Source organism: Marmota flaviventris, chromosome 4 (assembly GCF_047511675.1).
Source record: "Marmota flaviventris isolate mMarFla1 chromosome 4, mMarFla1.hap1, whole genome shotgun sequence".
Taxonomy (NCBI): Eukaryota; Metazoa; Chordata; class Mammalia; order Rodentia; family Sciuridae; genus Marmota; species Marmota flaviventris.
In genome coordinates this window covers 165,055,022-165,070,911 of record NC_092501.1, presented here as the reverse complement: position 1 = coordinate 165,070,911, position 15,890 = coordinate 165,055,022, and the positions used below count along the sequence as shown (strand labels likewise).

Genomic DNA, 15,890 nt, shown 5'->3' with positions numbered 1-15,890 from the left:
CAAATTTTAAGTTTTCAGTTTTATCAAAGTTTCAAACTCACAGGAGAGAGAGTTGAAGGTGACATGCAGAGGCCACCACACATGCTGCAGTTACTGGTTTGCTATGTGGGGAAGACATGCGTCCTCACCTCCAACCCATCGGAGGTCCTCTGGCTGCAGCCTGAAAGTGACACTGGCCAGACAGACCAGCAGGAACAGACAGGCCCGACCTGTGCATGGTGCAGACCGGCAGGAACAAGCCAGGCCTGTCCCCGCATGGACTGCACAGACCGGCGGGAACAGACGGGCGGGCGCATCCCTGTGTGCACTGTGCAGACCGGCAGGAACAGACAGACCAGCTTTTCTTGTGTCTGCTGGTTCTCAGCAGTTCCACATAACCCTTAGGCCAGGAGTCATCCTCTGGGTGACCGCATTCTCAGTGTGCCCGTGCCTGTGTGCGTGCTCACTGTGAGGGCTGGGGACACAGCGCAGTTGGTAGAGTGCTTGCCTCGCAAACATAGGCCCTGGGTTCAATTCCCAGCACCACACACACACAAAAGTATCAGAACATACATTGCAGACAGCAGGATGCCTCTGTATCACATGCAACGATGAAAAACAAGGATGCTTTGCTACGTAATCCAGACACCTACAAGGTCAGCAGCAGTCTCTTCGTGTTACCAATCTCTCCATTGGTCCCCAAGTTGTGTTTTATAACTTTCTTCTCGTGTAAAGTCAGGATCCAGTCAAGGTTCATGAGTTGCATTTGGACATTGAATCATTTTAGTCATTTAAGGAAAGTTGGTTTTAACAGAGAACATAAAACTGACCATGGTAATCCCTGTACAGCTCGGGCCTGCCAGGTGTGCCGCCCAGGTGTGCTGCCCAGACGTGCAGCAGCTCTCCAGGGCATTTCCATCTTGCAAGACCAGAACCCTGCTCCGCTGGACAGCTCCCCGCTCCCCCATGCTACCGTCCCTGGCAGCCACCCTCTTCCCACTTCCCTGGTTAGGGCTCCTTTGCCGGTCACTCGGCATTTGTCTTCATGGCTGCTTACTTTCACTCATCATGATGTCACGGCTCGCCACGTGGCGTACCAGGACCCCCTCCAAGCACAGGCTGAATCGTGGTGCACTCTACCAACTGTGCTGTATCCCCAGCCCCCATTTAGGTCTGTGATGTGCAGCTGACTCTAACTTTATCTTCCCTCATGAAGAGTCTGGGCCACCGTCCCAGCGAGCATTCCACGTTCTGGGTTTGCCTGCTTCTTCCTGGTGCCATTTACCTCTGTGTCTTCTGTGTTCTCTGTGACTGAAGGGAGGCTTGGCCTGATGCCATTCACACTGCTTCCAGTATGTGTGTGAGTTCGCCCTCCCTGCTTCTCAGCGGCAGGCAGAGCGGTATGTCTTGCCCCAGCTGTGTTTCCTCCTGATAGTAGGTGCTGGATCTCATCACAGAAGTGCGGGAAGGACACACAGGACAGGGATGCACATGGCGGAGACCCCCAGAGGTAAAGCAGGGGAGGCGAGTCTCCTGCCAGGTGTCCCTAGCCAGGTTCCTCTCCTGGAGCAGCCATTGTGGGCGGGCTATTTTGGAGTCGAATATCTGTGACGCTACAGTTTATTAATTTATTTTTTGGTGCTGTGGATTGAATCCGGGGTGCTTAACCACTGAGCCACATCCCCAGCCCTTTTTATGTTTTATTTAGAGACAGGGTCTCGCTGAGTTGCTTAGGGTTTGCTAAGTTGCTGAGGCTGGCTTTGAACTTGTGACCCTCCCGGGATCACAGGCTGCATCACCGTGCCCCGCTGCAGAAATGCTTTGCTGCAGCTTTCTCTGCGCACAGGGCTTGTGCCCCTTGGCTCTTGCTTTGTTCACATGGTTAATCTTTGGCGTGGTCCCTTTCTGCCATGTGGAGAGGGCTCATCCTTTGAATGGCTGAGTGCCCCTTGTGGGTGCTTAACTGGTTGAAATGAGCTCACACCAAGTTTTCTGCTAGGGGATGTGCCTTTTAGTTTTTTGTAGATATTGCCAACTCGGCACTCTATTTTATTTATTTATTTATTTATTTTTAGTTGTTGATGGACCTTTATGTTTTAAAATTTATTTATAGACGGTGCTGAGAATCGAACTCAGTGCTTCACACGTGCCAGGCAAGTGCACTACTGCTGAGCCACAGCCCCATCCCCCGACACTATTTTTAATGACCACATAGCGAGTCTCGGTAGTGATATTCCATGATTCATTTCCTCCTTGTGGACTTGTCCATGAGACCTTGAGGTGCAGTGGTGCACATCCTTAACTAAATACTAAGTGCCTCTAGTGCTGTCTCTGGGCGTCCACAAGGGATTGGTTCCAGGAGCCCCCAGGGATGTCAAGTCCGTTAAGGATGCTCAAGTCCTTAAAAAGCCAAATGTGCGCACAGACCTGAGCCCAGCCTCCCACACACCTGCAGTCCTCTCTGGATACTTAAAATACCTAGTAAGAAGTCAGTGTTAGGCGGGCAGTCATCACACCCTGGCAACAATGGCAAGGAGAAGCCGCCGTTTTTGGTCTGTGGTGGTTTGCATCGTGGGTGTGGAACCTACAGACTTGGAATGCCATCTCTGATGACCAGTGCTCAAGGTGGACTTGTATCTAGACGCAGGTGCTAGATACAGCCTGGTAACTCAGCATAAGTGTATGGAAATGCCCACTTTTCAGGTCTCCTCCAACATCAAGTTGGAAGACTTGTATTCAGATTAACGTTTGTTTTGTTAATTTGGTGCTGAATTGCACTGAGATTATAAAGATACATTTCTTTATCAGCTGCTGAAGTTATCTGAATGCATTTTTTTGCTTTTTTCTCTTTTATTTTTGACTAGTCTGCATCTGCCCTGGACCTGTAGTTCCCGGGGACCTTAAGCCATTTCATCACATGTTAAAAACGTTAATTGACTTTCTGGTTCCAGCAGAAGAAAGTCCCTATCACCCTCCTTGCTGTGGAGACCATAGGTAGGCTCGTATCATGGTCTGCATGGAGATTTTGGGTCTTCCCAGAACTTGCTGGGGCCAGAGTCAGTGTGGAAGGAGCTCAGCCTCAGCCTCTGCGCTCAGGCAGCTCTGAACCCGACCTTGCCTGTACCGCACGTCACAGAGTCTTTGCTGTTTCTTCTTTAGAGTGGTAGCCACACCTTTGTTGTGGGTTCATGTGCAGGGGAAACTACAAAGTGCCCAGAGCTGAGGGCCTGGCTTCCAACCTGGGGTTGACGGGAGCACTCTGCCAGTGCTAGTTCATCCCCTGCGAGTGTGCGAGTGTGCACCTGGAACCGCATGAGCTTGCAGTGGTTCTCAGGGCTTGTTGCTGTCACCGTAGTTTGGCCAGCGCTCCCCACATGTCACATTCCTCCCACTGAAATTCTCCAGCCAGACTGTGTCAGTTTGCTGTGACAGCTATGGCCAGTTGTGTGATGTAATCAGGGTAGTACATGAAAATTGGTGACAGCAGTGAGTGCAGAGCAGAGGCACAGTAAGAAGTTCACGCCCACGAACAGCATCACAGTTCAGTCCCCATAATGACGCTGCACATCACCCCCCTTTCTGTGTTGCTCTTTGGAATAGTCCGTAGAACTGAGTGCCATAGAAAGATCGGTTCTGGATTTCTATTTGTACCCTTTACCTAACTCAGTAAGAGTGCACCCCAAGTGGGGAAAAGAAACAGTCTTGATGGTTGGGTGTCTCAGAAAGCGTCCACAGGTTTGTGAGCACGTGGCGAGTCTGGTTGCAAATGGAAGGGACATCTGAAGCCTCCTGAATCCCTCTTGGGATGAAGCAGAGAACATGACTACCCAGAAAACACGGGGGCTGGTTTTTTGTTGTGAAAGGAAGCGAAATTTAAACTAGAGAAATTCATCAAAGATGAAATTTCCCTAATATTGTAATTTTAAGATTGTGTGATTAATGGCACCGATGTGAGCAAAAAGCAAATGGGGCTGTGGCTGAGGCTCTGTGGTGGAGCGCGTGCCTAGCATGTGTGAGGCACTGGGTTTGATTCTCAGCACCACATATAAATAAATAAGTGATAAAGGGTGATCTACAGCTAAATATATGTGTGTGTGTATATATAAAAGCAAACAGGCTAGGTCCCTAAGCACCAATGCCACAGAGTGAACAGAGTGGGGGAGGGCATGGATTTCAGGGCGTAGGTCCCCAAGCACCATTGCCACCACTACATCTGTGCCTGTCGTCAGCTGGGTGATCAGGTGTCCCAGGCGGGTCCCAGGAGGCAAACCCAGCTCCTGCCCCTGTGTAGGCAGCTCGTAGCCTCACAGGCTAGACGGAAGAGCAGCAGTGCACACACACTCCCTGGCACAGCTGCTAGAGGAGGCTCTACGGTCACGGAATAAAGGAAGCCACTCCAGCATGAGGCAGAGGCTCTGGGCTGAGGCAGTTCATGGCTATGCTCACAAGAAGGAATCGCAGGAACTCCAACGTGAGTGAACAGTCATGCCTTGTGCCAGCTAGACTCCCCAGACCTGGACCCAGGCCCCGAGTCCCTGTGCTGCATGTTTGTGGGGACCCCTACACCAGGGCCTCTACCCCAAACCGTAAGATCAGACAGGTAGTTCTGGAAGACATGGCCCGTGAATGGGGCCCTGTGGCGTGCAGGAAGGCACCATTCAAGGGTTAAAACGGGGGTCAAAGTTCCCGGTGGACACAGCACCCAGGACCCAGTACTGCAGCAGGGTGCAGTGCAGGCAGGGCTGGTGCAGCCTTGGACGTTTCATGGAGGGCTTGGTTTTGAGCTCTAAGCCTCATCTTTTTGTCCCCGTAATTATGTCACCTCTAGGCATGCTGCACATGATGAAGCCTCTACAGTGCTCCTCATTTCTCTGCTAGTCTCTTGACGGCTCTCTTGAGTCACTGCATTGCATTGGGAGCAGCCTATTTCCACGGACATGTGGGGACTTAAATAGGAAGCAAGTTGGACTGAAAGCCAGATGTGACTGCATGTGAGTGAGTCAGGTTGGCTTCAGTGTGCACGGCACTTTGGACACGGAGAGTCCCTAATGAGTTGTGGTTGTTGGTGACAAAGAAATAGTCTTATGTTTTCTACAGTTTGGAAAAGAGCATATGGGAGAGGGACAGGTGGCACTTGAAATCCCAGGGTCATTGCTGAAGGAGGTCAGACTGGACATGGCTACACACACACACACACACACACACCAGGCAACCTGGTGGTGTCTGCACCCTTCCTTGCAGCATGACGTTTATGAATACACACAGGCGTGGGGTCACAGCGACGCTGCTGACGCCATGGAGGAAGGCACGTGCTGCTCACCTGCAGCCTGCAGCTGGCTGGCTGTACCGCAGTGCCACCAAGCAGCACGGACTGGGGCTGGAAGAAGTCTGCCGCCCTGGCAGGCGTGCCAGGGCCCTGATCGTCTGCTGTGGTCAGTTGCTGACATCGCTCATGGAAGGAAATGTCACATTTCAGTGAGAGGTTGACAGAACTGACGTGTGACTATTTAACCGTCTACACAGACTCTCCCCTCCCCTCCTAACCGCTTCATCCTCAGGAAGGACCAAGCCCCAAGCAGCTGAGTCTGTAGCCTCCTTCCTCCTCTGCAGCCCGGCAGCCACAGGACAGCCTTCCTGGGCAGGAGCAGGTGAGGCTGCCCCACACTTCCCGGGGAGGCCTCCCACTCCAGTGTGATTTAGCTTTCTCTGGGAGAGCTGCTTAGTGGTCCAGTACCAGGACAGTGTTTTCTACTTCATCAAATAGTTGGAGCTGGTCTCCATGACTCAGCCTCCCAGGCCATTTTGTTTACCTCTGCTGCCCCTCGTTGGCCCCTGTGTTATCCTGTGGCAGGTAGGAGGCAGGGCGCATGGACTGCAGGTCCGCAGCCCCTGTGGGGCTCACCCACATCGTTGCGGCCTCAGTGGGTGAGGAGAGGGGTTGGTGGAATCTGGAGACAAAAACTTAACGATGTAACGAGCAGCTCCTCCCCTGCAGAGGCTCTGGGAGCTGGTCAAGCAGGCCCGGGAGGCCTGGTGAGAAGCTTTAGGGCTGAGTGGCCACAGCTCTGCTGTCCCAGAGTGAACCTGGTGGCGGGGAATGAAACAGGGGAGACCCTAGTTCCTTTCCTGGGACAGAGCCTTCTCCCTTCCCTGCTCTGTGCCCCACGTCTAAAGTGCTGACCACCACATGGAGAGGTTTTGTTGAATGTTGGCTGCTTTAAGGGCCCCTGCTTGTCTCCGCATTCTCCTGCTTTCCTTTCTAACTAACAGCAGTCATGGTTCACCACGTGCAGGCCCTCTGTGAATGGCCTCTGGGTAGCCGAGGCAGGATGGTCTCCTCTTGGAGAGACACTTGGTGTGTCCTGACCACAGCATCCTGTGGGGTGAGCAGGCCTTCGCCCCTCATTGGGACACTGGGCTCGAGCTCTGATGTAGCGCGTGCTGACCGTTAACGTCGGCTGTGCCTTTCCTTGACTGTCTCCTTCCCCTGTGTGTGGCCGGCTGCTAGTGTGGCCGTGCCTCCTCGCCATCCCTCCCTGTGCACAGCACTGTCTTATCAGTCACTAGCCCACCTGGCAGCAGGCGGCCCCGTGTCTTCACGACACAGACACAAGTTCCCAGGGCTCACAGTAGGACAGTAATCTCCCCTTGAGATTGTCAGCAGGAATTTCAGGGCATGTGGGCTTTTTAGTCTCAGTCTTTTCCACAGAAGTGAAACCGAACAAAGAAAATTCCACGGGAGAAATCATCAGGAAAAAAGTGATCATGAAAGTTTGGAGACAAAACAAGTGTTTATAAAAATTCCTGATTTCTTGCTGTTTCGATCACCCTGCTCAATTGCAGTCACTGCTGATCCCTAAGTGACACATGCTCTGCTTATTCCTCCCTTTCTAGGACTTTCTGCAGACATTCTCCCCCGAAGTCTTCCGGCTCTTCTGCATGTGCAGCAGCTACAGGTCAGGTGAGCTGGGCGCGCCGCTTTCCCAAGCCTGAGAGGCCTGAGAGCCCCAGTATTTCATTTATAATTTGGAAAGGACAGCATCTGGGGAGAGCAGAGCACAGGCCTGTGGTGAAGTCCCTATCTTGGTCTGTGGTTGCTTTCATGTCTGGAAGGTCCAGCTGCTGGAAGAGAACCTAGAGGAAGCATTAGGATGCTTCTAATCCCAGCATGCCCCGCGCCCCTGAACCCGTTGTTCTGTCTGCCCTTACGTCGTCGATCATTTTAAACAAAGCTTCTCAGGTGGAAAGTAGTGGAAGTTCTCTGTGGGCCACCTGTCCTTCGGGGGGGGGGGGGAGGGCCCTTTGTGTTGGGGCAGCTCTGTGGTCACAGTTCCTGGAGGTGGAGGTGTCCTGTTCTCTGCTGGTTTCTGCATGCTGTGAGGAGGGCCTCTGTTGGGCCCCTCCTCAGTGACCATCTTCCTTCTCAGCCATCGACTACTGTGACAGCACCATGCTGGAAGCTAGGCAGCTCCTACTGGGGCTGGCCTCTTTTGTGGAGGACGCACGTGCCTACGTTAAGGGGCAGCTGATCTGTGACCCCGTCAAGGAAGACATGCTGTGGGAAAGGTAGGCCCACAGCCAGGGTGGCTGTCATCAGCACTCCTCCGGGCGCCACACCTGGGCTACTTGCCAGAGAATAGAGGCAATGTGGAAGCAGGACACTCCCAGCTCATGGTGCCCCTCGTTGGCTTTGTGGCCTTGGGCAGGCCTGTGGTGTCACTGGGCTTTTGTGGGTGGCTGTGAAGGTTATAAAGAACATATACGCCTGGACTGGTTTTGCCTGGACTTGGCAGAGTGGTGTCCCCATCTCTGTGACTTCACTGTTGGGGGATGAGTTCATCCATTAGAAAAATGGGCACATCACAGCAAGGTGGGCCCACAGGACTCTGTGACTGTAACTCGAGGGTACCCAGCCCACCAGTGCCCTCCAGTTGCCTGAGGAGGAATGTGGCTGAGGGCTGGAGACCAAGCCTCACCTAAGGGGTGGACAGTGAGTGGGAGGAAGGGGCTCTCACATTTAGTAGGCGCACGCTCTGCTACAGCTGCAGTCCTGCTGCCTCTGCACGGTGACTGTGCTCATATTCATTCCATCCACTAAACATGTGAAAGTCTTGGGGTTCACTGTGGGTAGAATATCCTGGGAGGGGAGACACTGAAGGTCGGTGGACACCAAAGGCTCTCTCTGGAGACAGGAAAGGCTGTGGCCAGCCGGTCACCTGTGTTTGGGACATTACTAGGACATACCCTCCAAGAAGAATTCCTAGGAGGATGAAGCACCTGGACTCAGTTGGAGTTGGTGGGGACGGGACTGCCTGCCACTCCAGCTGTCTGGCAGTCCAGAGTGGTGGGCCTGAGTGCAGAGGTGGCTTGTGTCTGGAGCTCAGCCAGCACCTTGACCCCATCCATGGCAGGGGAGGAAGGAGTACAGGTTACCTGTCGTGGGTAATAATGGCCCTGCTCATCGGTTCAGGAGGTACAAGAAGGAAACCCAGGCATAGAGGATGGTCACTTGCATTGAGGCAGAGAGGCCCATCTGTACTTGGTGACAAAATAGGCCGAATATCAGTGGCTCAGACAGTGTTCACTTCTCCCCGTGGGGCAGTAGAGGGCCTCTCGGCATCGTCACTGGGGCCAGGCTGACCAGCAGCCACCATCACTCCCTTGATAGTGCTTGCAGCTCATGCACTGGCCCAGAAGTGGCCATCACTGCTGCTCACCATTACCAGGCTGGCCACAGAGCCCCACCCGGCCTCAAGGTCACCCAGAAGCCCCTCCTTTTATTTGCCAAAGCAAGAGTCTGAAGGCGGGTCAGGAGAGCGCACCAGTAACAAATGAGGGGCCAGTGCCAGCAGAAAGGCAGGGAGGGAGATGAGGACACCAGTGACAGCAAGGGAAGTGGCTAGCAGGTAGGAGAGGGCAGAGACGGGGATGGCAGGATAGGGACAGCTTCAGTGTCCGGAGTATATGGGGGACACACAAGGCCACCATGTGTAGAGGAGGAAGGCAGGAAAGGTACCATGGAGACCCCTGGTCAGGGCTGGGAGTAGAAGGTTGAGGATTTTGGCTCTTGGGGAAGTGTGACTGCAAAAAGAGACAGCAGAGGCTGTCACAGAGGGGACACAAGTGAGGACAGGGTTTTGTTCATACATTCTGGAGAGGGACCTGGAACAGCAGGGGATGGTGCAGTTGAGGGTCCTTGGTGACTGGCCAGGATCCTGAGGGGAAGAGGCTCTCACTGTCATGGTCCTGGCAACTCTAGGCCCCTGAGCCCTGCTGCCCAGAGTAACTCTGGGCATGTGTTCCCTATTTACAGAGCTGAAAGTCACAGCCACTGGGGACCAGTGTCAGGAGCTCCCAGGCAGGTCTGGCCTGGCCCGCCTCATGCCCCTGTGGCGAGCCACCTGGAGCTGGCAGCTGGGTGCTTCCCCTCCTCCCCTGCTCCTGGGGCTGGGTTTCTCCACATTGTCCCATGACCCCTCACCATCAGCAGGTCAGACAGGGCTGAGACTGTGGCCCCCCCATGGCCCTTCACCATCACCAGGTCAGACAGGGCTGAGACCTGTGGCCCCCTAGCCACCCCTTTCTGTGATGAGTCAGTTGAGGGGCAGCTGCCATCTTAAGTCATCACTTCTCACTGCCCTCCACATGCTGGGCACTCAGACCCAAGGGTTCAGGCACGTCCACTTGAGAGTTCTCATTTGGCTCACACGACTTGCAGCTGATGTTATGTATGAGGTTCTGATGAGACTGCGTGTGACCTAGGAGGGGGTCCCCACAGCACAATTCTTGGCCCTTCTTGGGGAAGGGTTTGAGCTTTGCATGGGTTGGTGCCTGGCCAGGCCCAGGTCCTCGCTGTTCCCTGTGGGTGTAAGTGAGTCTTCCTTCTTCCTCAGGCTCACCAGCACCAAGGAGGCCGTGAAGGCTGCATTGGCAGATGACTTTGACACACCCAGGGCAATTGGCACCATCCTGGACCTTGTGCACCATGGGAACAGACAGCTCAGAGCAGTCACTAAGGTAATTTGAAGGACACACAGCCCTCCATCCCACTGCTGGATGTGACAGGTCAGGGGTTTCTCATAAGGAAGGAACAGGTGCCAACTCTGCCAGCTGTCTGGAGAGACTTGTCTATTGTAGCTGGCAGCATCTGGGTACGTACCAGTGAGCCCTTCCTTCTGCAAGAATCCTGAAGTTCCTGCTGGTGTTGGTAGAGACAGCACCCTATGCCTCCAGAAGTAAATATGGGAGTACACACAGCACATGCATGGGTTCCTGGCACACAGAGGGCATGGTTGCCACCATAGGTACTGGGTAACCCTGTCTGTGGCTTGGAATGGGGTGGATTGGAGCTGGTTGAAATGGGGAGGAAACTATACTTTGGGACCCCAACTCCACTGGCCACCTAACAGGGTCTCAACCCTTTCTGGGCCTCAGGGTCACCTGCAGGACCAGCCCTTTGGAGTATGCCACCTCTTCAGGTGCAAAGTGTGCTTGGTTCTCGGAGGAGCTTTCACTGCCTACTGCACACACAGCACTCACTGAGCTGTTTAAAGGCAACACCAAGTACCAGGGGTCCACGCCAGCAGTCCTTGTCATGAGGGTGTCCAGGGTAGGGAGGTCAGGTGGCCTCTGAGTGTTGTGCCCCAGCTTCTGCTGCTCCAAGGGTTCCCAGAAACAAGGCTCTGCTGTCATAGGTCCTCTGTGCTGGGGCCTGCCATATACCTTTTAGGGTTTCTCACTCAAATTTAGAAATCCAGCCCAGTTCCCATGGCCTTCCACTTACCCACAGCCATGCTAAACCCACAGGAGCCTGAAAGACGGGTGCATCGAGGCCTGGAGCTGCCCAGCATATGCCGGGTGGCATGGCTTGCTGAAGAGACTGGGGTTGCTGGAGTGAGCTTGTGTCCTCAGTCCACAGAGGGGCCGCTGAGGGCTGCTCTGATGTGTGCTCTGCCGGCCTTCAGGCTGCTCTAAGAGCCATTGTGGTGCATTTCTTCCAGGAGCCTGGTGGTCCCAGGAGCCCTGCTGTGTTTGGTGCCATCGTCTCCTACATTGAGCAATTTTTTGAGACTGTTGGAATTTCTCTAGTAAAACAACAGGTATGTCTTTATCTTTTAAAAAGCTCTAGAGTACCTACATGTTGGTACAATAGCTGTTTTTCCTTTTTATTTTTTTTTAATAATTATTTTTTAGTTGTAGATGGACACAATACCTTTATTTTATTTATGTATTTTTATGTGGTGCTGAGGATCGAACCCAGGACCTCACAAGTGCTAGGCGAGTGCTCTACTGCGGAGCCACAACCCCAGCCTGTTTTCCTTTTTAAATGCTCATTTTAGGGATGACTACATTGCCAAATTAACATTTTATGTTCATGTATTACAAAAATAAACCCACTCAAGCCAATACCTCATTGGCACTCTGCTGAGGGCTGACATGTGAGCAGAGCCAGAGTCTGACCTGAGCCACGGTCTTGTTTGGAGACTTGGAAATTATAGAAAGATTACACCTACAGGAGTAAACACTGTCCCAAGTCATTTGAGAGAAAGCTGCTGGCCTGAGTGCGAGACGTGGTGGGCTGCCACTAGCCCCTCTGTTCTCAGGCACCCTGCTGGCTTGCCCTCGCCCAGAGAGGTCTTCCCAGCCAGCCCAGCCTGGCTGGGACTTCCCTCAGTCTGGGCCCCAGCGCTGGCTGTGCGTCTCTGACAGGATGGCAGAACCAGGCCCATGTGTCTTTTCCTGGTGACACATGGACCACCTCCTGAGGGCAGGGCTGCCGGGCTTCACTGTGATGGGCTTCTTCCTGTAAGTGGGAGGCTGTGCGTCCTCCTCACTCACCGCCTCTCACTTCTGTCAGCACAGACTCAGGTTCCCTGTGTGTCGGCCTTCATGGTTTGTGGCTAGTGAAGCTTCTGGTCCCTGGCCATGTCCATGGACATGTCCTTGTGGAATTATAAGCGTGAGGCTGCAGCTCTGTTGGCTGCTCCCAGGGTGGCCTTTTCTTTGCCATGGGTTTCCAGATGTGTAGATGGAGCACAGGGTGAGCTGGCAGCGCCAGGCCTCATTGGATGCCATGCTGGGGCACTTATACGATCGAACTTCACTACATCCATCTATGTTGACTGCAATTCAAGGACCACCATCAACATCTCAGTCCCTGGCCCCTCCACAAATCCACTCATGAAGTCTCCTTGAGCAGCTGCCACCCTGTGCGCATGCCCTGCACACCCCTCAGTGCAGGAACTCTGCATCCCGTGGGGCTGTCATCCTACCCCTGGGGCTGCCTACTGCATGGACACCGCTGGGCTTCAAGGCCCCATGTGGTCCCCTCTTCCTCCTCACCTACCTTACACTGCTATACCCAAAAGCACCTACACCCAGGACGGATCAGGAAGGATGAGGAAAGAGCCGGTCAGAGTCCTTTCTACACTATACACACACATGCTTTTCTTGTTAATGCAGAAAGGCCAGCACTGCGCATGTGCAGGATCCTCCTCAAGGTGGGCTGAACCCTGCCCTCTCTGGCAGCACTGCAGCCCATCTCTGCTGAGGCCTTTACAGTCTCTGTCAGGGTCTTCTGCTGGCTTTGGGGATAGAGCTGTTTACTGATTTAACAGGGGACTGCCATTTTTGCTCAGTGACCTGCACCCAGGAGCCCCCCCTGCTGCTTGGGGACTTGGGCCTGGTCCCTGGTCCAGGTTGCCCTCTGTACCCCTGAGTCCTCTCTCGGGACTTTTACTACTATGAATTCCTTTGACTGTTTTAACAGAGGACTATAGTATCTCCATAGCAGCTCCCAAGTCTGGCTCCTTCAGGTACCTGCCCATCATCTGGTAGACTGGCTCGCCTTACTCGAGTCCAGGGTCTGTCTGGACACAAGTCTCTACTGACCTGAAATGACCAGGGCTTTACAGCACGTACATTCATTTTTAGACAAGGCTTTCCAGAGTCTGTATAGTGAAAATATACGTGGCCAACTTGTGCCTGACCCTTATCAAAACAACTCATTCACCTTCCCCCACCTCAAGGCTGCTGTCTGGGACCACTTTACACTCACATTTCTGTAGCAACCAATGTCCTCTTATTGTGAAAGTAGTGATTGAGGGTTGTATGAAGCTTTGTAGACTTTGTGAAGTTATAAAACATGGTTCGTTTTTATCTCCACAGCAGGGGTAGAAATTGGGGGTGGAGGAGCCATGACTTCTAAATCTGGTTTTCATAGGAAGCCCCGCTTTTGGTGATGTTTACCCAGCTGGTTACAGGCTGAGCAGCTGCCACCCTGTGCGCATGCCCTGCGCACCCCTCAGTGCAGGAACCTCTGTGTTGAATTAGTGTGTATGTGCACATGAACACACAGCAAGCCATTCAACTTCTACAGCATCTTAAACGTTTGGTTACAGTGGATGGCTTTGTCCTCATGAGTACCCCAGGCTCAGACTTGTGGACTCTCCTCAGATGACAGGATAGGGTGGCGCTGAGGCGCTATCCCACCTCCCTGCTTTATCCCTGCATGGCTCCCAAGGCCTTGGTGGGGCTGGGCTCCAGGGCCCTTCCTCTTAACTCCTGAGTGGGTTTCAGTTCAGCTGGGACAACAGGCACTCATCCGAGTGGAGTGGAGCCATACCCCCGTGGCTCATCCCCTTGAGGTCCCCAGCAGGGCCAGCTTTAGGTTACCAGGAAGACTTGTTCACTGCACACTCTGCAGTGTGGCCTTGCGCTCAGTGCATTTCAGGAGACAGCAGTGTGGCTACTCTGCACAGCGTGGTGGATGAGCTGGTGCGCTTCCGGCTGAAGGTCCGGCAGTATGCACTGACCACACCTGAGGCCGCTGGGGATGCCCGGAGACAGCTGCTCCTGGAGAGGCGGCCCTTGCTGGAGGCATGTGATGCCCTGCGCCAGGACCTTGCCACACATGGCATCAGCATCAAGGTGAGTGCAGTCCCCCTAATGGGGCTAACAGGCTAGACCCACTGTCTCCCACTGAGACACACTCATTCCTCAGCCCCCGTGGCAGTGCCCGAGGCCCAGGTCCTGCTCAGCCTCCCCTGCCCCACTGGCCTTCTGGAAGTTAGCAGCAGGCCTCTCCAGTCACTTGGTGCTACTTATCCTTCTTTTTATCCTGAAGCTGGCTGCTGTTACCATCACCCGTGGGCTGGCTACTCAGAACCTAAACTTTCCTTCTCTAGGACAGAAGCAGCACTATCTCCACATGGGAACTGTTGGATCCCAGGACAAAACACCAGAAGCCAGGAAGCTGAGGAAGGAGCAGTCATCGGCCTACACAAGCATGCAGCTTCTGGTGAAAACTTTATATTAAAGTTTCCACAGTGGCTACTCAAAGTGTTTTAGTTAGCTTTTTTTGCTGCGGTGACTGAAAGATCTAACCAGAAAATTTTTAGGAGGAAAAGTTTATCAGGGTGCTCACGGTTTCAGAGATCTCAATCCACGGGCAGCCGGCTCCGTTCCTCAGGGCTTGAGGTGAGGCTGAACATAATGGTAGAAGAGTGTGGTAGAGGGAGGCAGCTCACATGATGATCAGGAACCACAGAGACTCCACTCTCCAGATACAAAATATGTACTCCAAGGCCACAGCCCACCTGCCTTCAGTGACCAGTTAATCCCCCCATCAGGGATGATTCAATGACTGGATTAAGGCTTTTAGGATCTAAACCTTATTGCATTGTCTCACATGAGCTTTTGGGGAACTTTCATCTAAACCATAACAGTCAGTACTGAAATGACGTGAAGGGAGGCTACCCTGCTGGTGTCTGTCTGTAAGTCTGAAAAATGAACTTGACAGTGCCAACAGCCAGACTGGACAGTCAGCAGTCTAGGATGTGAGCTGGCTCTGCACCCCAGAACCAGAGTGCATAGGAGGAACCTGAGAGTGGGACCCCACTGGGCAGATGCTTAACAGCTGAGGTCCTTGGAAGGAGTTGAGAAGGGGAAAACAGGAGTCACAGCTAATGTCCCACAGGGCTAAAGGTAGGTGGAGGACCATAGCTGCCTCTGAAACAAGTAGGACAGGAGGTGGCTGGCTCTTTTGGCTTCCCCAGCTTGCAGATCCTGGACCAGGCCTCTCCTGGCCCTTCCCTCTTGATCCTGTGCCTGCAGTAGCACATGGCTCCATGCAGCTATGGCCTGGCTTACTATCTCCATTTAAGCCCTGTGGCCATGAAGGCACTGGACACCCAGGTTCTTGCTAAGTATGTCATTCAGGAGTCACTACCTGGTAAACCGAGGTAGAGGGATTTCCAGGGGGCACCTGGAGGAAGACTAGTACTCCAGCACTACCCCAGCACCCCAGTGCTGCTGGCCAGGTCCTGGGGGCACTCCCAGCACCAGTGTCTTTGGCTGAACTAGTGCACGTATGTGGGTTTGTCAAAGAACAGGGTGCAGCTAGCTGCATTAAAACAACCCAGGTGACAACCACCATCTCCCCTCAAGGACGGACTCTTGCTTATTCAGAGTGAAAGCTTAAGTAATGAAAACACGAGTTCCTATGACTTTGGCGAGTTTTATTTCCTTGGAAGGTGGCTGTCTCGGGCTTATAGGTGACTGCTGTGGCAACGCTGGCAGGTGGTGGTGAGAATGCTGCAGGCAGGTAACAGGCCCATCCTCTGTCTTCTGATGTCTGCCAGCGTCCTCACGCAGGGCAGCTTAGAGAAAACTCCACCTTTAAATAAGCCAGGGCTATAACAGCCACCAGGCTTTTTCTGCTTTCCAAGGCAATTCTTCCAGAAAGTTCAGATATAGATAGGTTCTAAAGTTTGACATAACCGTAGCACATTTTTAATCTTGGAAGTTGACTACCTTTAAAGAAAGCATGACCATCTGTCTACAATCTCAGCTACTCAGGAGTCTAAAGCAGGGGGACTGAAAGTTTGGGGCCAAATAGTGGGACCCCATCT

General features: G+C 53.2%; 1 protein-coding gene across 5 annotated transcripts in view; it reads left to right on the top strand.

Moving 5' to 3' along the window:
* Positions 1-14,319, top strand: part of Cars2 (cysteinyl-tRNA synthetase 2, mitochondrial) — a 36,718-nt gene extending 22,399 nt beyond the window's left edge. The window contains exons 10-16 of one of the 5 annotated variants that reach the window (XM_027938790.2): positions 1,418-1,489; positions 6,874-6,940; positions 7,407-7,545; positions 9,873-9,996; positions 10,980-11,078; positions 13,702-13,908; positions 14,166-14,319. In XM_027938790.2, the coding sequence (XP_027794591.2) occupies positions 1,418-1,489; positions 6,874-6,940; positions 7,407-7,545; positions 9,873-9,996; positions 10,980-11,078; positions 13,702-13,908; positions 14,166-14,237 (780 nt within the window). In that variant the 3' untranslated portion in view covers positions 14,238-14,319. Of the gene's footprint in view, positions 1-1,417; positions 1,490-6,873; positions 6,941-7,406; positions 7,546-9,292; positions 9,372-9,872; positions 9,997-10,979; positions 11,079-13,701; positions 13,909-14,165 lie in introns of those variants that run through there. The other 4 variants (XM_027938791.2, XM_071611644.1, XM_071611645.1 and 1 more) reach the window with 4 other exon arrangements.
* The last annotated feature ends 1,571 nt before the right edge of the window (positions 14,320-15,890 follow it).